The following is a 21,251-nucleotide window of genomic DNA, read 5'->3' on the forward strand; positions in this document are numbered from 1 at the left end:
GTGCTGCTTAGACCGTACAGCTTTAACTGGAACAATCGATATCCACTTGGTTCGGAAAATTATGCCACCGCTATCCGAAAATATACACCTGAAATGCCAAGCAAACGTAAACGTGGAGCACAGCTATTGGCCTAAGCTACAAGAGGCCTCGCCCTGCACCTGGAGGTCGATCTACTCCGTAGCCCCGCGTGAGATAGGTTTGAACTGACGTAACTCGAGGTATTTTTCAAATTGTCAAAAACCTGGGACATTACTATGATTCATGATGGACCCCTTATCTGCTCTTAGTCTTGCAACCTCGGTTATACAATTTGTCGACTTCGCGACGAAACTCATCTCCAAGGGCAAAGAGCTGTATCGGAGCACCGACGGCGTTCTGGCAGACCATGCCGAGAAGGCTGCCATCTCCTCAAAACTAAGTACTTTATCTAACGGGCTCCTATCCTCTCTAGATGGAATTTCAGCAACCCAAGGATTATCTGCCGCCCAGGAAGGCCTTCGAGATATTGCTAAGGAGAGTTCTGTGGTTGCGGAAGATTTCCTAGTGACGCTGGATGAGCTGAAGGTGGTGACGCCAGGGCGAAAATGGACGAGCTTCCGCCAGGCGCTAAAGACTGTGTGGAATAAGGATAAGCTTGAGGAAAGGATGACCACCCTGGATCGTCTTGGCCAGGTCGTCATCATACATCTGCTGTTGATCCTTAAGTATGAGTTACCCCTTCTCAGTTAATTTTAAGAAATCGGGCTTATCTGCTTCTAGTGAGGACCAGATAAAGTCTCTTGCTACAACAACCAATGAGATTCGAAGCATGGAAGGCAGGGTTCGAGACACCCTTTCCGAGTATAGAAATGAAGTAAAACAAGAGCTTGGACAGCTGCTGCAACAATTAAATAGCCTGGCCAACCAAGCGCGAACCCAATCGACTTCTGAGGACGATCGGAAGAGAGATATTGTTCGCGAGAGCCTCCTGAATGAATGGAGAAATGAGAACGACGAGGTTCTCGCGAAAATACTTCAGACTCTCCAACAAAAAGCTGACTATCAGAACCGAAGATCGTTCAAACGGATGTTTTTCGACACTTTATATTTCTCGAGAATGCGTGACCGGGAAAACATGATAGACAGCAAATATGATCTCACCCTTGGCTGGGTCTTTCGCACACCTACAGACATGGGATCCATGTGGTTTGACCTACCCAGTTGGCTCTGTGAACCTGGTGGTTTGTACTGGGTATCAGGCAAGGCCGGATCCGGGAAGTCTACCTTCATGAAGTGGCTCCTCCATGAGCCGCGGACTAGGGAGGCTCTTGACGTATGGGCCGGGGACAAGCAACTTCTAATAACATCCCACTTCATTTGGAGTTCTGGTACCGAGGAACAGAAATCAGTCTCTGGGATGCTGCGCTGTCTGTTATATGAATTGTTGATACAATGGCCAGATCCAATTTGGGAGCTCTCACCCTCCAGGTGGCGCTCCTGGGATCTTGAACTCGGGCATTTCCCGGCATGGTCTGACGATGAATTGATCCACACTTTACAATCTCTCCTCAGGCGCTCGGCTCACCATCACCGAATATGTTTGTTCATCGATGGGTTGGATGAACTTGCTGGAGACGACGATCGGCTTGAGAAGGTGTTCCACCTCTTACAAGAGTCATCTCAATATTCACATATCAAAATCTGTGTTTCTAGCCGGCCCTGGGAGTTACTCAAAAATAATTTCTCTTCATATCCGCATCTGCGGCTGGAGGATTTAACGTACTCTGACATTGAACTCTATATCAACACCAGACTCCAAGCAAACGAAAGATTCCGAGCCCTCCAGCAACAAGATCCTAGAATCTGTTTGCAACTGGTCTGTGAAATGATCGAGAAAGCAAAAGGTGTCTGGCTTTGGGTTATCCTAGTTAGTCGCTCACTCTTGCGAGGGTTGACGAACCATGATACAGCAACAGATTTACTCGACCGGTTAAGGGGGGTACCGGAGGAACTGGAAGCATATTTCCTCCAGATGTTCGCCAAAATCGAGTCATTTTATCGAGTCAAGTCCCTCAAGCTTCTCACCCTGGCTTTGTACAGTCCTGGTGGAGTTTCATTGATGACATGTTCCTTCCTGGACGAAGATCACACAGCATTTCTTTTACAAACAGCGACGCAGCCTTTTAGCGAGGAGGAGGTGATCCAACGGCTACAGAGGGCAAAGAGCCGTGTTAATATATTTTGCTTGGATTTACTCGAGACCACTGACTGGGGATCCGGAAGACACGTTTTCTACCGTCAGAGTGTTGAATTTATGCATCGGACAGCGCGGGATTTCCTTCTCGAAAATACCACCCAGCATCTTTTGCAGATGCATAACATGAAAGATTTTAACGTCAATCTTTTCACCTGCAGAGCGCTGCTAGCTCAAATGCAAATGCTAGAACAACCAACGCGGCTGCTCGTGGCTGATTTTATGAAGCATGCAGCACTGCTGGAGAAGGAGTCTCCAGAGGCACTTCTCCCTCTGACAGCTCATCTGGATAAACTACTTGACAGCCAGCGGAATAAACCGTGGTCGAGTGAGTCACTACCAGCCTGTCCAGTGAAGGGGTGGGATTGCAATACCCAAGGTTCGAAACCCCTGCTTTCTCTAGCCATCCAGCACGGACTCACAGGATACGTCCAAACCTGCCTAACCTCCAACCCGAACCTCGTTTTCAAGCAGCAAGGCCGGCCACTCCTAGACTATGCACTCCGCCGGAGAATACATTCACCGTTGGACGGGCAAGCCGAACAGCTCGATTATCCAGTCGGTGGCCCCCGCGACCAACCAAACCCTCGGCTTATCCTTCTGATCCTCCAGCAAGGCGGCAACCCTAATGAACGGCTCGGCAGCTCTACCCCCTGGAAACTTTACCTTGGATACCTCAGCACCTTTGCAAAAGAACTCAATCAGCTCGACAAAAGTAGCCTACAACCGTGGATACAAACAACAGAACTGCTCATCCAATATGGAGCTGCCCGGGTTCTAGAACGCCACACGGTTATACCACAGCAATCAATGGGGCGCACACGAGTGAAACTTTCTTACCGAGATATAACTGCCTGGGATAGTTTAGCTGCGGCTTTTGGAGCGACAGAGGCTGAAAGACTATATTCACTATCCTGGAAATTAGATGCTACAGGGCAATCTATGTTGTGGAACTCAGTTCGAACTATACGCAACTTTATGCGATGGGTTGGGTGAACTACTCTAGAAAACATATGTGTGAGAATGAATTCTAGATCATAGCCACGCGCCTCATACTTTCCTTTTGTATTGGTGAGATTAGTCTTCCGCACGACTTTGTAAAACCCAGATCCAACCATACCCAACCTAGTCTAGGTTGGGTGCTGGGCCGAGACCTTCGATCCAAAATGTCTCGTGCGGAATCCTACGTAAGATAGGCACTGAGGGCAGTTTTAGTATCTTGGGCGCGCTGGTAGGGTTTAGTTTGTGTACTAATAGAGACTTAGCAGAGTACCTAGGTAGGACTATGTGATCACATACCCCAATATGTATTCCTCTTATAACCCAATCGAGAAAAGCCCTATATATTATATATTCTGTTAACCAGCTGAACAATGGTCTATAAATATAATTTAACAAATCTAGGGATAAAAGTATGGTTTAGCGATTTACTTCTCTACCCCTAGGGCTAAAAATTACCCGTCGAGAATAAGTAACTTATAATTATAACTAGATTCCAGTCATTCGTGGTAGAATTACCCGCTAGATTTGATTATTGCTATACTCTATTGGCTATGTAATTTAATGTTAATCTATGCCTAGTACGTACCTTGCTTGTGATAAAACCAGGCTAGAGAGATGAAAGCGGAGGAAAGAATAAGGTAACTCACAGCCTTTTCGATCACAATGGGCAAATGTACCTTTTGCTATATGACCTGAATACTCAGGTAAAGAATATTTAGGTGGGTGAATATCCGCCCGGAGTTCCCTAAGGAGGTCTGAATAGAGCGGCGAGCCGCCTATGCCCGAACCGTGGGCGCTAGGTGACCATGACCTTGGACTCGCTGTTGTAAGTTTTTTTATTTTTGCTTCGGAATCATACTAGCTCATCCACTTTCTTCTATCACGTTTCTATCTCAATTTTTAATACAACTTGAAGATACCACCACAAGATGAGTGACATGAAGTTCACGCCCAAAACTCCTTACATCATGCACGGAATGCTCGATGTACCTACATCACGAGAGCCAACAAGGGGTGTGGACACTGGAATGTCAACGGGGGTCAGGCCCTGGCACCCTTTAACCCATCATTCCCAGGGGTCTGGCTCTAATATTCCCCGCGATAAAAGGTTTAAATAAGAATATCCAACTCCGGACCAATAGCAATGCAGTTACTATTATCCCTTCTTTTGTGGAATCTGCCTAAACGTCTCCTTTGCAGGTTTCCCGAGGACGAAGGGGCGGAGGGGGAACTCCTATTACACAGCTCTTCCATCCCACGTTGATGTGGGTAACCTTGTAGTGCTAGCTATGATATTTCTTCCGAGAATCGCTACTCAGTTTCGATCGATGCCGTAGTCGACCTTAGATACAACAATATCCCGATTCCCGTGACGAACGACAACCTAACGACAAGTATATAATATCTTGAGAAGGCTTTAGACGGCGAGGATCAACACAAATGAGACGCCATTCAATAGCCGAAGAAATTTACGATAATGAGTCTAAAATCAACTTCGGCGTACCGGACAGCGTCCGAAGCGTGGACGATGTGACACACAACCCAGCACTCGGGAGCTCAATTCAACTATTCGAGAGCGACCCCTCAACCGAAGAACAACAAAGACGGATCGAAGTGCGAGAATGGCTGGTCTTTATCTGTATCGTCATTCTGGCAATGATGGATTCGTTCAATGCGACCATTTTGATCCCAGCCTTACCCGTATGCCACATGCAACATCCCAAGTGTTATTTTATATCTATAACAGAGCTGACCAGAGACTCGATCTAGGACCTGGCAAACACATTCGCAAAGCCACTAGCAAGCACATTCTGGGTCAACACGATATACCTCCTTTTCGGCGCAAGCAGCCAACTTTACTTTACAATGATGAGCGAAGTCTTCAACCACGGACCCGTCTGGATTATCGCCGTGGTCCTCGCGACAATCGGCACAGGAATCTGCTGCGGCTCCATGAGTCTGGCGGAACTCATAATCGGCCGCATGATTCAGGGAATCGGCGGCGGCGGTGCGATGAGTCTTTGCTTCGTGATAATGACCGATACGGCGCCTGAAGTTATGCAGTCACGGTATTCATGCTATATCCTGCTGACGCGGATGTGTGGTAGCATCCTGGGGCCCGTCATCGGAGGCTTGTTTGTCGATAATGCTGACTGGAGATGGGTGTTTTATTTGAACTTTATTTTCTGCGCGCTTGGATTGCTGGCGATTCCATTTGCTGTGGATCTGCGCGCGTTGAAATATATCCCGATGCACAAATTGCGCGTTTTGGATTGGACAGGTACGACTTTAGCTTTTTTGGGCCTTGCAGCTATTCTGGTTGGTCTATCTTGTGGTGGGAGCTCGTATCGCTGGGGGGATTGGCAGACTATTGTTCCCCTTGCGGTAGGTACTGTGATTATTGTTGCACTTCTCTTTTACGAGTCCAAGTGGGCTGCGCATCCGCAGTTTGGGAGGAGGGTATTTCGGTCGAGGATGATGGCTATGACACATCTAGGGTGCTTTTTGCATGGCTTTGTGGTTAGTAGATATTTTCTCTTCGCATTTGGTTTGCGTTGTCTGACATACCAGTCTAGGTCTTTGCTCACTTGCAATTCTTCCCGTTATATTTCATTTCAACCCATTATATGTCCGCCACTTTGTCAGGAATCACCGTGCTAGCCATGGTTGGGCTTGCGATTGCACCAGCAACTGTTGTTGGTGTTATTCTCGCGAGAGAGTTAAGATGTACCCAGTGGATCATCTCTGGTGGTTGGGTTTTGACTGCCCTTGCGAGTGGATGCTCCATCCTCTTGGATAACTCCACGCCGACCGTAGCGTGGGTATTTTTGTTGTTCACAACAGGCCTCGGACATGGTCTATTGCTTTCGAGTTACAATGTTCGCATTCAGAATCTGCCCAAAGATGGGGATGGCTCTCTCTCGACTCTGCCAACAACCATGTCATACTACATGCGAGGTTGGGGTATGGCAGTTGCAGTCCCTGTCGGCGGAGTTGTGTTGTTGAATTGCTTCGGCAATGGACTTGCAAGAGTTGGACTGGGTCGAGACATAGTAAGCTCTACCAACGGATATCTCATTCTGATGAAGGATGTGAGCATGACAATGAATCAGAGAGAGACTATCACAGTTGTTTCTGTCGCGGCATTTCAAGGGGTTTGGGATCTCGTCACGGGTGTTGCTATCCTTGGGGGAGTTTCATCTGGTTTCCTGTGGCAAAAAAAATGAATGTTAATATTAAACGTGTCAGAATTCAAGGGCATTGGCGATTACTATGTTTGTCTTCAAGGTGCACGGTCAAATAGCCTGATATAGTATAAGGTCCTGACTAGCATTGCAAGGGTAAGAAGCTAAAGCATCTATTGAACTCTGGTAAGAATAACTCGGATTTCAGGCTAAAGGCTAATTTGACATAAGAATGAAAGTCGTTGTCTCGGCTAAGGTAATGGTCGTGGCAATCAGGCTGACATTGTCCCGTGATGTTCGCTAGTCTTTCTAGCTCTCACTCGATCCGCTTGTATCCTTCAGCCTCTCCGGAACAACAAACTCTCGCCTCCCCTTGATTTTCCAGCCGGACAGTCTGTCTTTGCCAAGCATCTCTAGCGTCTTCTTCTCAACGAGACTGTATTTGGATGGATCATCCCTGTCAAACTTGAAGGGCTGCTTCAACGCCACTGGTGGATTGGTGATAACTCGTGGATGTCTCAAGCTGTTGACAGAAATCGAGTGACACATCAGAGGATGGAGAAGAACCACATCGCCCACTTTCCCAGTCATCTGGTGGAAATCGTTGCAATTCTTAACAATATCCGAGTAAAACGGAGTCTCCGTGGGATCCCCAACGGGCTCTTGGCCACGGGGATACATATATGGTGTCACCCCCTCAGGATGCTTGTACTAGAAACATGAGTCAGAAAGACGTAAAAGTGGAACAAGAGGCTCAACCTACCAGATGTTGGGCAACATATTTCATCGCCTCAGGGCAGACCATAGTGCCACCTGCACGATCTTGGATATCGGTAAACAGGGGTATAACGAGCAGGGCCTGCTCAGGCGAATCAAGAAAATGGGTAAAGAAATCGCCATCAACATGCCACCCGGGCAGATCAGCAGGATGGGGCCATGTACCCTCGGACTCGGGTGAGCCGAGATTGACGATCAATGCGTCGTTCCAAGTAGCCGATTCCGGGGCTACACGGTCTTCGCCCCCGAGAAGCTCGCAGATGGCTGCCCAGGCCTTAGGGGAGAAGGTACTGACCGCCTCTTCCTTGGTGTCTCCCATGTGGGTAATTTCGGTTGTCCATGTTGACTTGTTCGTTGGTGATACACCAAGTCTAGTCCACACATCGCCTGCCCATTCGGCTGCTTTTTCCCGAGAGAAACAGTCTGGTAGACGCACGTACCCATATTTCATGAAGTGATCAATTTGCTCTTGTGAGAGCTTGTATTTGAGTTTGGCTGGCATTGTGTCGGGGTCCTCCTAAGTGGGGTTACAGGATGAGCCCACATTTTAAGAATGAGAGTCATGGAATCGTGCACTGGTGGCAGTCACTTACTTGGGGAAGGAAGGTAGCTGTTATGTGACCAGGTCCCTTATTCTGCGGGCAATTTGGATCCGACCAATGGGAGGCTGTTCTTTCCCGCTTTAACTGGAGGCGGTTATCAGCACTTGACTAAAAGAAGGAAGCGGTGAATTCGAGTATACACGTTCTCCTATTATTTGGATATTTGTATTTCCCTTCTCCAAAAGATGGCGTTTGCTTGGAGCCGAATAAGATTTCTTGTGTCATTAACAGCCTAATAAATGGCGTTGGCCAAGATGTGAATTCCGGCTAAACAGTCAAGTCTGGCCTAGTGGATGTCCCCCGCAAATGAAGATTTTCTCCCCAACTCCCCCCCGGGTTTCTTGGCATCACCACTCATACCACCCCATTTCATTTGCCTTCAGGTGGCGTCCAGGCTAAGATGGTTACTGAATTCGGCACGGGGCGTGTTATTTGGAGCCCGAACCTCTTTGGAATACAGAAACCCCTAACACGACTCACCCAAAACCTTGAACAGGAACAGACCCAAATGCTAAAACAGGTGACCTAGGCTTATACCTCAAATAAACACGGAGGAATGTCACTTATATGCTCTTTTCCTTCTCCAGTTTTATCCATTTGTGGGCCTCGGGCCGTCCAATCCACACGATTGTGGGGAAGAACAGCATTCGTCTCGTATCGGAGAAAGAATTCTAAACACACGGCACATACCCAAGTAAGGCGGGCTAATTGCGACCATGTGACTCGGCTGTTGTAGCCCATTTGACTACACCAATCACGACTCTGCCTGAAAGTTTGGAAGCCATGGGTTTAGCCTGGGCCTGATACCTCGTGGCCCTAAAACCCGGAGCTGGGACCTTTTTGCCCTACTAGCATCCCCTTTAAGGCAAGGCTGGTCTGACATTCCACCAATCCAGCTAGTCTGCGCATAAATAGGCATTTCTAGTGCCGGCGCTGCACGAAACCTGTCCTAGCGTCTCTGTAAATACTCGAATTCTTTATTTCTATTTTCCCCAATATGTGTTTCGATCGCGAAAACTGGGGAGAGCTGTCGACGCGAGCAAATCAGCCAAGACATCAAATCTCATTCACCGGTTAATATCGCAGCTTATTATCCCAGGATGGCAAATTTCAATTGCTTAAAAACTCCAGGGGAGCCCTCCTACCTCCACATTCCTTTGCTTTGTTGTGCTACAAGTTTGGTGGACATCTCAACTTTCTACCTAGATCCTTCATACATTGCGTTCATCTAAGCAGATTATCCAGGCAACATGGGTATTGCTGTGGGAGCTTCGACTCTACAGTCCGATTTGGACGCGACTCAAGCTGCAAAGCCTGAGTTGGAGAAGGTTAACTGGTGGCAAGACCCTGGTCTGCGCAAGCTCTATTGCTGGGCTGCTGTGCTTTGTGTCGCTTCTGCTACTACTGGATACGATGGGTATGGATCATAGCTCTGTGGTTAAATGCGGATAAAGCTGACGGAGCCTCGCGCAGAATGATGCTTAACACCTCGCAAAATTTGGATGCGTGGCAGGTGTACTTCGACGCACCCAGTGGCGGTAAGCTGGGATTGATGAATGCGATTTACCAGATTGGTAGTCTTGCCAGTTTCCCTTTTGTGTAAGTTATCCTGCACTAAATACCATGGAAGCTAGCTGACTTGAATAGGCCCTTCATCGCTGATCGATGGGGTCGCAAGATTCCCATCATGATCGGATGTGTCTTGATGATTCTCGGTGGCTTGCTCGGTGCATTCTGCACAAACTATGGAAGTAAGATTAACCATTTCATATCCTCCCGACGAGGTCTAATTATTATATTTACTAATTATATTTAGTGTATGTCGCCGGTCGATTTCTCCTCGGCTTCGGCAACAGTCTGGCCCAGATGGCATCCCCAGTCCTACTGACTGAAATCTGCCATCCCCAACACCGCGGAAAGGTCACTACTATTTATAATTGCTTGTGGAATTTGGGCGCACTAGGTACGCATCTTTCTAGTCACTCTCCGGATGCCGGTGTGCTGACTGAGTCTAGTTGTCGCATGGATCGCATGGGGAACAATGTATATCCCCAACGATTGGTCATGGCGCAGTCTGACTATCCTCCAAGTCTTCCCCGCTGTCATTCAGATCGTCTTCATTTGGTGTAAGTTCCCATTTTATCTCTCTTACTGGATTAGTTCTAGGTAGCTGATCATTATTAGGGGTCCCCGAATCTCCCCGTTGGCTCGTCTCCAAGGAGCGGTACGAGGAAGCATTGGACACACTCGCCTACTACCACGGAAATGGAGATAAGAACAACGCCACCGTTCAATTCGAGTACCGTGAGATCAAGGAGACTATCAGCTTGGAGATGCGGTTCCAGAAGAACAGCAGCTACTTGGACTTCATGAAGACCAAGGGTAACCGTTACCGTTTGGCACTTTTGGTTTCTCTGGGAATCATTTCGCAGTACAGTGGAAATGCCTTGTTCAGCAACTACACCAATTTGATCTACAACAGCATGGGTATCACCGAGCAAACCAAGAAGATTCCCGTTCGTGTCCCCCGACCTCCGTCAAAGGACCACTCGCTAACATTACATAGCTCAATGGTGGACAAACCCTACTCAGTCTAGTTGTCAGTATTTCAAGTGCATTCTTCGTTGACCGAGTCGGACGACGACCTCTTTTCCTGGTTTCCACGGTTGGTACGTGCTAGCATCCTCCGCAAAAAGGTGTCAATTTGCTGACTTTCTCTCAGGTATGGTTCTCATGTTCCTCGCATGGACTGTTGTTTCCTCCGTCTTCGAAAGAACCCAGGATGTCAACACTACCGGCTACCCTCAAGTCGTGTTCGTCTGGCTCTTCTCTGTGTTCTACGCCATTGCCTGGTCGGGTCTGCTCGTCGCCTACTCGCTCGAGATCTTACCCTACCGCCTGCGCGCCAAGGGTGTTATGATTATGAACTTGACGGTGCAGGCATCTCTGGTTCTTGGAAAGTAAGTTTTCAATACATGTACCCACTCTTTGAACCAAACTAAACATTCTAGTTACACCAACCCCATTGCATGGGAGAACCTTCCTCACCACTGGAACCTGTCGCTGATCTACACTATTTGGATCTTCATCGAGCTTTGCTTCGTCTATTTCTTCTACGTTGAGACCCGGGGTCCCACCCTCGAGGAGCTGGCTAAGATCTTCGATGGTGATGATGCCCAGGTAGCGCATGTTGATCTCCAGCAGGTTGAGAAGGAGATTCAAATCACGGAGAAGGAGTCGCCTGATCATAAGGAACATGCTTGATTGTGTCGTTGTGAAAAGATATCCATGGGGCATAGTTTGGTGCCGATTGTTGCCAGACAATAATATGTTTGCTTATTACTTACGAATTAATCTGATAACGCTTTTCTGAATATCCGTTGATTCCTGCAGACGAGATGGGTGTACATGGTACGGCAGATTATAACGTAACGCTGATCTATTTGGCATAGAATGATCTTTCGTACCTATTTAGAAAGCAGACAGAAAATACCCTTTAGAAAGAGTGTTTTCATTTATTTATTTGTAGACCACAACATGAATGATATTCGGGCTCTTCTCTTCCTATCCAATGTATACCACTGAGAACTACCACCATGTTCTTTGAATTCGTTTCTCTTATATCGCGCGCTATTGCCCAATATTTTTCTAGTGACAGACAACTTATCCATACATATTAGTATATGTCAATGATGAATATGGTGATTCTAGTTCATGCCTAGGATACATTGAACGTACTTGGCCCGCAGCGCAATGGACGGGGTCTACCCAGTGTAGATTGATTTGGTCTGACTTGAAAGAGCAACGAGCTGTATGTATAAATACACGTAATGTGTAAACACGTAGAGCGCCTTCCCTGGCTGTTCCTTCCTTTGCCACTCGCCTCAACTTCTCTCGACTTCCCCCTAACTTCGTAAGTTTGTAACTTCATCTTCCACTCTTTCAGACATAATCCACTCTGTTATCATACACCATCAATACCAGCGTCTCTCATTCAAAATACTCTTCTTAAAATCAATATGCGCTTTCACATTGCCGTCCTTCTGGGCGTGGTCTACTTGGCTTTTGCCGCTCCGTTTCCGAATGTGTCGACTCACCCTCTTCCGGATGGAATGCCTAATCCAAGCCCCAGTGAACTGGAAACGATTGAGTTGAATGCCCACGGAACTTTACCAAATGGACCTCCTCCTGTTGGTATCAGCGAAGGAGGGATCATCAACCTCAAGCTTGTCGCATTCAACGAACTCTTTGAAGTTGCCTTTTTCCACCAACTGATCACAAACATCACCGACAAGGTCTTGGGCTATCGCTTCACTGATGAAGAGGATTACGACTTTGTTTTGAAAGGCTTGAAGGTGATCCTGGCTGTATGAGATGACATTCCCATGAATATCGCTTAGTGATATTTACTAATTTGGCACAGCAAGAGGAGCTCCATGCCCTGGACGCCAACAACGCGTTGGCTTATGTTGGCGTTGACCCCATCGAGCCTTGCCAGTATACCTTCCCCGTCGATGACTTCGACTCGGCCCTTGTCCTCGCCACCACCTTCACTGACGTGGTTTTGGGTACTCTGCAGGACGTTGCGGAGAGATTTGCGCTCGGCGGTGACTTCGCTCTGACACGTGAGGTTTCCTCCATTATCGGCCAGGAGGGAGAACAGCAGGGATGGTTCCGCGTCATGCAGGGCAAGGTCCCTAGCGAACTGCCTTTCTTGACGACCAGTGATCTCAACTTTGCTTTCACTGCCATTCAGAGCTTCGTTGTGCCTGGCACTTGCCCCAATATTGACTCCATTCCGCTTAAAACTTTTGCAACTCTCAACGTCATCACAGCCCCGACTGCGAAGACCAAAAACATCAAGGTTTCCTTCGAAGTTCGCGACAAGGTTGATCGAGACGCGCTGTGGCTCACCTATATCAATCAGCAAAATCTGCCGATTGTGGAACCTCTCCGAGTTGTCTCGAAGGATAACAAAACGATTACTGCAGAGGCTTTGTTCCCCTATGAGGCGCATCAAATGAACGGGTTGACCATCGCTGCGGTGACCACAACCGAGGGGCCATTCCCAAATGCATACAGTGTGGCGAATGCAACTCTCGCTGGACCTGGCCTCTTTATCTTCAACTGATTCAACCATATCCTCAACGGCCTTTGGCAAATTACTCGCGACATACGCACATCATTATTATTAGCAGCACTATGACTTGAGCACAAGTTGTACATCTCGTCAACTCGAAATAATTCTAGTCTTACTGCTCTCTCTTGTCAATAAATCAAGCTCATGATTTCCTAAACAATAACGCTAGTAGATCACATAGGTAATGTATTATTTAAATGACAGACTATAATTACAACTCTCACCCACCAGAATCACCCCCTTGCTCTGGAGTCACCTCACCCTCTCCCCTTCCTAGGATTACATCACACTCAACCCCACTTCAAAGCTTACCCTGGCCAGCATTGGCAGTGACGCTGGAAACAACAGTGGTGTAAGCAGCAGCAGAGGCAATGTTCTTTCCAGCAAAGTTGGCCAAGAATCCAGTATCAGCGCGGCCACCGAGGTTTCCGGAAGACCCGAATCCGTTGACCTGGCAGGCACGACCAAGGTTAGAGCTGCAGACAGCATTGGTGGTGGTATCGGGCGAGGAGAACAGCTGTCCGGCAATGGGGGTCTCGACGGAAGCAACAATGTTCTGGAACACATTGCCCTCAGCGAGGACGTAACCGCCGGCACCGATCTCGAAGGCGTGGCCGGAGTTCTCGTACCAGTAGTTGTTGACCTGGAGAATATATGTTAGTTATATTTCCGCAAAGAGTTTATTGGGTGTTCCACTTACGGCGTGCAGAAGAGTGTTGCCCTGGACCTTGGGGGCACGTCCACTGGTGTGGTAGATGTAGTTGCCCTTGAGGGTAACGAGATCGCTGGATCCATCAAGGTAGATACCCCAGTAGTGGTATCCGTTGCAGGTAGCGGAGTAGTCGCTGGCACCGTTGATGAAGCTGTTGGAAATAGTGACACGCTTGGAGGCCTGGGTGCCGAGAACAATGTGCTGGCGAGAGATGCGGGCAGTGGTGACGTGGTCAATCCAGACCATGTCGGCGTTGTTGATGGTGATGGCATCACCGCCCCAGACGTACTTGGCGTTGATGTCGGTGATGGCAACGTTCCTGGGTGTAGTTGGTTAGTTTTGGGGTGGGGTTTTGTATAAAGTTTTTGCAGTAATATCTGCAGGCTGAGCTCTTACTGGATGATAACGTTGTTTGCGCCGCTGACAATACGGAGACCCTTGCCCTTGATGATACCGGCGCTGCCGGAGCCAACGATGGACTTGTTGGACTGGACGATTATGCCGAGGGTACCGGCGTTGTCGCTGGGAGCGGTCAATTAGTAATCGACTTCGGGAATTGATTGGAATGATCGGGGGTTGAGTTTGGAGGTTGTACATACTACTTGACAGGGGTGGAAGGAGCGTTGGGCTCGTAGTTCTTGCACCAGTTGTCCTGGTTGATTGCAACCTGGCAAGCAGCGGCAGTACCCCAAGGGGCGCAGCCGGTGCTGGTGGTGGTTCCCTCAGAGCCGGTGAAATCGAAGGTCTTGGTCAAGATGATCACGCGGGGGGAAGAGTCACCCAGGTACGAGACCAGCTCGGCTGTGGTGCTGGGGTAGACGGGGGTGGCAGAGCCACCGCCAGTGACGCCCTTGGCGAAACCCTCTGCGGCGCCGGAGACACCGACGGCGGCAGCTCGCACTGCGAGTGCTGCAAGGATGGCTGTGATCTTCATGTTGAGATCTGGTGAGTGTTAAAAGAATGGAATGGTTGGGAATGAAGAGTTGGAGAAGACATGTTGGGCGCGAGGGATGTGATCTTATATAGGAACAATAAGCAATCCAATATACATAGCTTTCCGAGCTAATCCGGGCTAAGACACAAGCATGTTTGACAATTATATCGCTCCACCCCGGGTAATCTCCGCCATGGCAGGCCGATATTGATTCGGTGAATAAAGACCGAAGCCCGAGGCGTCTTGGCTCTGGGATGGAAACGTGAGTGCCAAGTCTTGCAATGTGTTAAGGTTGTGCATAACCCACAATTTAGCGGAGAAAACAGCCAATACTATACAGGGAGTAGATGAAAAGGATCCGGAAGAATGCACATCCGACGTGTGTGCTTATGGGAGATGATAGTACACCAATAGAGGCGCATTCGAATAACTCGTATATTCGCATCCAAGTTCCTCGGTGGCGTTATGGTCAACAATTTCAGAAGTTAAAAGCCGAATAATCCCAGTCGTAAATCAAACCGGCATTGGAGAATTGGGTCCGGCGCTTGAAGTTGTTTCACATCAAGGATGTTCCCCACATTTGTAACTGCTTGGAGTAAGCTTGTCAACTTTGTGGCCGGACTCTTTACTCGGATGAGAACGGTCTCCGAGATCCAGTCAAAATATCTCTCCTTTTTACACAAATATCCCATGAATGGTCTGTGTTTCGGGTTTCTGATTTTTCCTTGCCCTGTGTTTATGTTTTATGTTGTAGACTGAAGTTGTGAAGGAGAATTTTTCTCCGTCTTGGCGAACATAGGGATTTTCCTCTGTCGATCTTTAACGGGGGAGGAGTTCGTTATTATCGCATCAATGAGAATCATATCCTAAATTGTAACTATGTGAAGACCAGCTACCTGTCATGATCTGAGTCTTACCCACCAGAGCTATCGGATGAGATCCACAAGTTCTTCCCTTCGACAAAATTTCGGGGATTTGATGGAGAAATATTAAAAGGAATATAGGCGTGTTTCACCTAGAGACGGAGAAATAAAAGGGATGAAAACTTATAAATCAATTCTAGAATTATATTCATTTAAATTGTAATCTATGTGATGATGTGTGTTATACAACAAAAAAGAACAAAAAATGTTCAGCTATAAATATCTCCAAAGTAGATCCACTCCAATATCTCCTCAAAGAACGGGGAGAGGACGCTCCAGGTAGCCACGCCACTGAGGAAGTGCACGGTCCCACTTAGCGCCTTGGTTCTTCTTCAGGTCCTCGATAGCACTGGCATACTTGATCAAGGTGGCCTCAGAGAAAGCAGTGTTCACAAGAGCAAGGCCAAAGGGCATACCGGAGACATCGCTGACGCCACCAGGCAGAGTGATGACAGGGTATCCAGCCTGGGCGGCGATCTCAACGCTCTGAGCGACATCGGGGGGAATAAGGAGACCGTCGAGAGTAACGTTACCCTGCTTCAGAGCAGCATCGATACCCTCCTCACGGGTAGTGCGACGGCAGAACTCCAAAGCCTGGAAGTAGGTCTCATCCATGATACCCTTGCTCTCGAGGGAAGCAAGGAGACCATCCTGGCCAGAGCCGAAGGCAGGGTGGATACCGGGAAGGCCACCCTCGGAGCCGTAGTTGTCGATGTTGTACTGGACGAGATCCTCGACGGTGCGGACGTTGGTGTTGTTGACCTCGGAGAGGTAGTCGCGCAGGTTGTTGTAGAAGTCGACCTTAATGTAGGAGTATGAGGACTCGTTGGAGTAGCCACGGGTGGTGCCGTAGTCCCAGTTCCAGCCATCGGGCGAGACAATCTCCTTGTAGTGAGGCAGCTCAGTGCCGTTGATGACAGTGGCACCGGCGGACTCGATCAACTCGACCAGCTCGAGAAGCTGGGCGATCTGGTCAGCGTCGCCGAGGGCCCAGAAAGACTCCCAGGGGATACCGAAAACGGCGCCCTGAAGAGCGGTCTGGTTAGTCAGGAATTGAGCGTATCCACCAACAGGGGTGAGACCCTCCTGGGCGGAGGTGTAGTTGTCGCGAGGGTCAATGCCGTAGATGGCATCAAGGGCGTAGACGGCATCACGGACGGTCTTGCCGAAGGTGCCGACGGTATCCTGGTGGGTGGACTCAGGGATGACACCGGCACGGGAGGTCAGACCAACGGTGGGCTTAATTCCAACAATGGAGTTACGCTGAGCAGGGTTAATGACAGAACCATCGGTCTCTGTTCCAAGAGCAATAGGAATCAGGTTAGCGGCAACAGCGACACCAGAGCCAGTGCTGCTGCCACCGGGGTTAACGGTGAAGTTGTAAGCACTGCGGCATTGACCACCACGGGCGCTGAAACCTTCGGAGTAGTTGTTGGAGCGCATGTCAGCCCACTCGCTGAGAGCAGCCTTACCGAGAAGCACAGCACCAGCCTTGCGCATGCCGTGAACGACGTGAGAATCACGGGGAACGACGTTGCCAAGCAGAGCCCAGCTGCCGGCAGTGGTCTCCAAACGATCCTTACTGGCGATGTTGTCCTTGACAATGAAGGGGATACCGTGGAGAGGACCACGGACATGGCCTTCAGTACGCTCAGCATCGAGCAACTTGGCAATGGTGTAAGCATCCGGGTTCACTTGCAGGATAGCACTAGTAAGGCTGTTAATTAAAAATTCTACGACACAGATTCAACATAAACATACTTCAAGTAAGGCTGGGTCTGGTAGACACGGTCCATGTAGCACTTCAGCAACTCGACGCTGGTGAAAGTGCCATTCGCCAGCTCAGTCTGGATCTGATCGACAGTAGCCTCCTCCAGCTGAAAGCCGTGACAGGTACGCATAGGGAACTGCGCAGCACCATCACCGCCCAGACGAGGGAAGTCATAGAGGTAGGGATCGGTGAGGATCTGCGAGTCGACCAAGTAGTCGGTCTCTTGAGCAATAACGGAGCTCGCCAAGGCGAGGCCGCTCACCAATGTCTGAATTAAAGGGGCCATGATGGAAATTAGATTGAAAACTTCCGCCACAAAACCATGTGGCAGAAATGCTAATATCTTGGGGGAGCTCGTGCTGTTATACTTCCGACAATAATATACCGTGGATCCTGGCTGCCCCTTCGGTGAGTGACTAATCGGACCCGATGAACCCGCATTCCCATGATGTTTTCATTTTTTTTTCTCCGCTGTTTTCAATAGTACACACTTGCTTTAGGCTTCTTCTTTTTCAATTCTATCTGCTTTAACCAGCTTCCATATTCGGTCTAATCACATTCTTTGTATTATCTTACCCAAACCATTGGAATTGGTGGCGTTTGTTCACCAACAAACCCTTCGTGAAAAATGTTCAAAATGACCAAAATGGCCTTTTAATTCACCTTGTAATCTACCCTCGGGTATTAATTTATCTATTAATCTATGGAAGACCTTGGTGACCAGCTATGGAACTGTCACCACCTGCCTAAAGCTGCATCTTTTACTGGAACCGAAGAATCTGCCGGACCCCATCGAGTACCACCGGAACCGAGTTACGCTCCGTTCGATCGATCCTGACCCACTTCGGAGGCATTTTGATTGGCTGCCTTGCGCGCGAAGGCCGCTTCGGTTCCAAAGATCTTACGACTAGGTCAGCTTAGCTCCTCTTAGCTCGGGCATTGCGCGTTATACGGACTAGTATTTTTATTGATACAAGGTGTAATATAGCGATGGAACCTATGAGATCACAGCATATCCAGAATACTAATGCGTATGGAAAAGGAAGTTCGCTTAGCGTCAAGTCGCATGCTAACCGATTTTTTCATCCACGTGGAAGAAGCAGATCGCATTAGTTCTGCAGACTTAGGGCTCTTAATTTGGATCTTATTTAATCTTATTTAGTACTCTATATTCTTAACAGGTGGCAGAGTACGGGCAAATATGGCATCTTAGGGTATATCTTAGGTTTATACTCCGTATACAGAGTCCCTTTATCACACTTTCCCATAAGCTTTGATTGTGCCCCCAATCCCGTGGTTCCGGAAGGCTCATATGTTTGGTACGGCACTCCCGTTGGCCACTGGCGTCGGGAGCCCTTGGAATTATTGAAAGTAAGACCCGCCGTTTCCACTTTCCTTTGAGAGAATTGAATTAGATCATTTGCCTTCGGGTTCCTTGGATAAGATGCCAGACCTTACTTATCCCACTGGGAGATCCTTTTTCCTTACACCCGTGATGTGCGAGGTCTCTACTATATCTTTCCTATCTCCGATAATGTCACTCATTTAAAATTCGCAATGACTATCCCCGACGATATCCTTGCTGCAAATGCAGCAGGGAGAATACCCAGCGGGGTCTCGCTCGAATATCTAGCAGGGTCCCGCGATAAGTCCGCCATTGCGGGAATCATTTTCATGGTATGCTTCACAGGCCTGTTGATGATTGTACGTCTTTTTGCCCGAGCATTCATTGTGAAGAAGATTGGTTTAGATGATGCATTGGCCGTCGTAACATTGGTAAGATCATCCACTTTTCACCCCAGATTCTGCACTGCACTAAATGTGCATGGACATCATAACGCAAAATTGGTGACAGATAGTTACAAAAATACATAATTAGCAACTAACAATGGCTCCCATTGCAGATGCTCTACATTGCCTTTGTCATCCTCTCCATCATCCTGATCAACTTGGGAAGTGGTCGCCACATTGAATACATCCAATATGTGCTATCCCTCCCCACGGTTCGCGACACCGAAGTCCTAGATTTCATTGCCCACATTCTTTACACAACGGCTCTATTTCTATGTCGTCTCTCCGGTCTAGCCTTCTACTACCGGCTCTCAGCCCGCTCAACAAAACTCCACCTGAGCATCATCATCGCCGCCCCGCTCCTTTTCGCCGCCTACCTACCTCAGATCTTCCTGTTGATCTTCCACTGCAAACCGGTAACAGGGTTGTGGCCCTACGAGTGGCAATCAGAGCCAAAGACCTACACATGTCTCTCATGGGGACTCGTGTACTCGGTGAACTCGGCGCTATCTCTCGCCTGTGACGTGATGATGTTCGCGCTCCCGGCAGCACTCATCAGGGGACTACACGTCTCCTTAGAAAAGAAGATCAAGCTATCGATTGTGATGTTCCCCGGTATCCTGTGAGTAGCCCAATTCCAAAAACACCAAGTCCACCCAAAACTAACATTATGTAGCGTAATCCTGATCTCCGCAGTCCGCATCTGGCTCGTTGTACAGGGTCAATGGGATCCCGACGGCAGCTGGGCCTACAACCCCATGTTGTGCGTTGAGAACGCTGAGATAGCTGCAACCCTAATTGCCCTCTCGGTGCCAGCGCTGAAACCAGTTTTCGGAAGCTTGTTCGCACGCTTGACCGAGTACACATCCAGCCACACGCGCTCACGCTCGACTAAAATAACCAGTCTTGGTCACTCTAAGACCATCGGCACTGGTGCGGTCTCCGGCAATCGGGATAGCAAGCGTCTCATTAATTGGTCGAAGATTGGGAAGGATGATTATGAGATGATGCCTTCTGAGGTCTCGATTTCGAGGGATGTTCGAGGCGGGTCGAGGGGGAGTGATCACAGTGGGGATGAGGGGAAGGATGGTCCGAGGAGTCCCGGCATTCGGGTTACGAATGAGGTTAATATTGTTCGAGACGATGAGAGTATTGTTAGGGTAGTAAAGCCTGGGTCTAGAGAGAGTTAGAGGTTTGTTTCTCTGTCTTTGTTCTAATAGATATAGATATATATATTAGACTACTTATATCACGTTAATGGTATTTCTTACGATATCCTACGCGCCCATGTGTGTGGCATTGACTGTGTCTTTCTCTTTTCTTCGTGAGCACTCGCTTCTATATCAACAGATATTGGCAGACAGGCCGTATAGAAACCTGGTCATTCACTCCTTTGTCGCTGTTGCTTTGGAGTGTTAGACATGAAACAAATAGTTGAACCATTATAGATGCAGCTTAGGTTTTCCTTGGCTGAAAAGGACCTCGATGTTTTAATATTTGAGAATGAAACTCGTGATGACTCGCGATGATTTGCTCGCAGCTGTCCAACATCTAAGCGCTACTGTTGGGTCGTTCTAATATCGATAATGTTATATAGACAATTAGTTGGGATAACAGTATCTGGGACTATATATAAATAAAGTGTTCTGTCTCGACAACTATGCATCTCACCATCTTCACTCTCTTTTGTTCCCATCTAAGTTTACTGGAAGTTATTAAACTCTTCAACTTCGATATCCACCTTGTCGTCGATACCATGGCTTCAAGATCTGATCCTACCAGCCAGGCACTTCTACCCGATACTCCACACCCGCATCTCAAAGTGGATCTAGATACACCCATATATGAACTCCTGTCCTGCTATGGTGAAAGTCACATCCACTTTCCAAAAAATCTCAAACAGTATTACGAGCTCAACTCGGCGACTCTCGACCGTCTGATCGTGTTTTTCTATCAATTCCGTCCCCAAACCACAGAAACTAGACGGTATCCCACGGCTGTTGATCCATGGCTTACGTACGATTACGAAGAGAAGATTTGGTATACATCGGCAATCGATATCGAAAGCAAGCGCTGCAGGTTCGGGGAATTTACCGGATTAACCAACGAGCTTGTGGACCCTAGTCTCCCTATCCGCGGAGATTGGATGTGGAGCATGACAAGCCGAAGGAATCATCTGG

At 48.3% G+C, this 21,251-nt stretch overlaps 8 protein-coding genes across 8 annotated transcripts; 5 read left to right on the top strand and 3 right to left on the bottom strand.

Moving 5' to 3' along the window:
• Positions 1-265: 265 nt before the first annotated feature.
• On the top strand, positions 266-3,230 carry PEX2_107180 (uncharacterized protein; the record flags this gene model as incomplete). The annotated part of the gene is made up of 2 exons (XM_016747986.1): positions 266-705; positions 761-3,230. The coding sequence occupies 2 exons, from the start codon at positions 266-268 to the stop codon at positions 3,228-3,230; spliced, it is 2,910 nt and encodes a 969-aa protein (XP_016594828.1).
• Positions 3,231-4,676: 1,446 nt separating this feature from the next.
• PEX2_107190 (Major facilitator superfamily domain, general substrate transporter) lies at positions 4,677-6,463 on the top strand (the record flags this gene model as incomplete). The annotated part of the gene is made up of 3 exons (XM_016747987.1): positions 4,677-4,937; positions 5,007-5,756; positions 5,813-6,463. The coding sequence occupies 3 exons, from the start codon at positions 4,677-4,679 to the stop codon at positions 6,461-6,463; spliced, it is 1,662 nt and encodes a 553-aa protein (XP_016594829.1).
• A 267-nt stretch (positions 6,464-6,730) lies between these two features.
• PEX2_107200 (uncharacterized protein) lies at positions 6,731-7,700 on the bottom strand (the record flags this gene model as incomplete). Its single annotated transcript, XM_016747988.1, has 2 exons — positions 6,731-7,132; positions 7,185-7,700. The coding sequence occupies 2 exons, from the start codon at positions 7,698-7,700 to the stop codon at positions 6,731-6,733; spliced, it is 918 nt and encodes a 305-aa protein (XP_016594830.1).
• Positions 7,701-9,050: 1,350 nt separating this feature from the next.
• On the top strand, positions 9,051-11,064 carry PEX2_107210 (putative MFS hexose transporter; the record flags this gene model as incomplete). The annotated part of the gene is made up of 9 exons (XM_016747989.1): positions 9,051-9,217; positions 9,274-9,399; positions 9,448-9,551; positions 9,617-9,763; positions 9,816-9,926; positions 9,985-10,316; positions 10,367-10,469; positions 10,523-10,760; positions 10,812-11,064. 9 exons carry the CDS (start codon positions 9,051-9,053, stop codon positions 11,062-11,064), a joined length of 1,581 nt encoding a protein of 526 aa, XP_016594831.1.
• Positions 11,065-11,819: 755 nt separating this feature from the next.
• On the top strand, positions 11,820-12,931 carry PEX2_107220 (putative sexual development protein (LsdA); the record flags this gene model as incomplete). Its single annotated transcript, XM_016747990.1, has 2 exons — positions 11,820-12,167; positions 12,224-12,931. 2 exons carry the CDS (start codon positions 11,820-11,822, stop codon positions 12,929-12,931), a joined length of 1,056 nt encoding a protein of 351 aa, XP_016594832.1.
• Positions 12,932-13,241: 310 nt separating this feature from the next.
• On the bottom strand, positions 13,242-14,586 carry PEX2_107230 (polysaccharide lyase family 1 protein; the record flags this gene model as incomplete). The annotated part of the gene is made up of 4 exons (XM_016747991.1): positions 13,242-13,583; positions 13,641-13,971; positions 14,049-14,174; positions 14,252-14,586. 4 exons carry the CDS (start codon positions 14,584-14,586, stop codon positions 13,242-13,244), a joined length of 1,134 nt encoding a protein of 377 aa, XP_016594833.1.
• A 1,175-nt stretch (positions 14,587-15,761) lies between these two features.
• Positions 15,762-17,566, bottom strand: PEX2_107240 (putative amidase; the record flags this gene model as incomplete). The annotated part of the gene is made up of 2 exons (XM_016747992.1): positions 15,762-17,217; positions 17,271-17,566. 2 exons carry the CDS (start codon positions 17,564-17,566, stop codon positions 15,762-15,764), a joined length of 1,752 nt encoding a protein of 583 aa, XP_016594834.1.
• Positions 17,567-18,837: 1,271 nt separating this feature from the next.
• PEX2_107250 (uncharacterized protein) lies at positions 18,838-20,261 on the top strand (the record flags this gene model as incomplete). The annotated part of the gene is made up of 3 exons (XM_016747993.1): positions 18,838-19,056; positions 19,185-19,693; positions 19,748-20,261. 3 exons carry the CDS (start codon positions 18,838-18,840, stop codon positions 20,259-20,261), a joined length of 1,242 nt encoding a protein of 413 aa, XP_016594835.1.
• Positions 20,262-21,251: the final 990 nt, after the last annotated feature.

The sequence above is a fragment of the Penicillium expansum genome, assembly GCF_000769745.1.
Source record: "Penicillium expansum strain MD-8 chromosome Unknown contig370, whole genome shotgun sequence".
NCBI classification, from domain to species: Eukaryota; Fungi; Ascomycota; class Eurotiomycetes; order Eurotiales; family Aspergillaceae; genus Penicillium; species Penicillium expansum.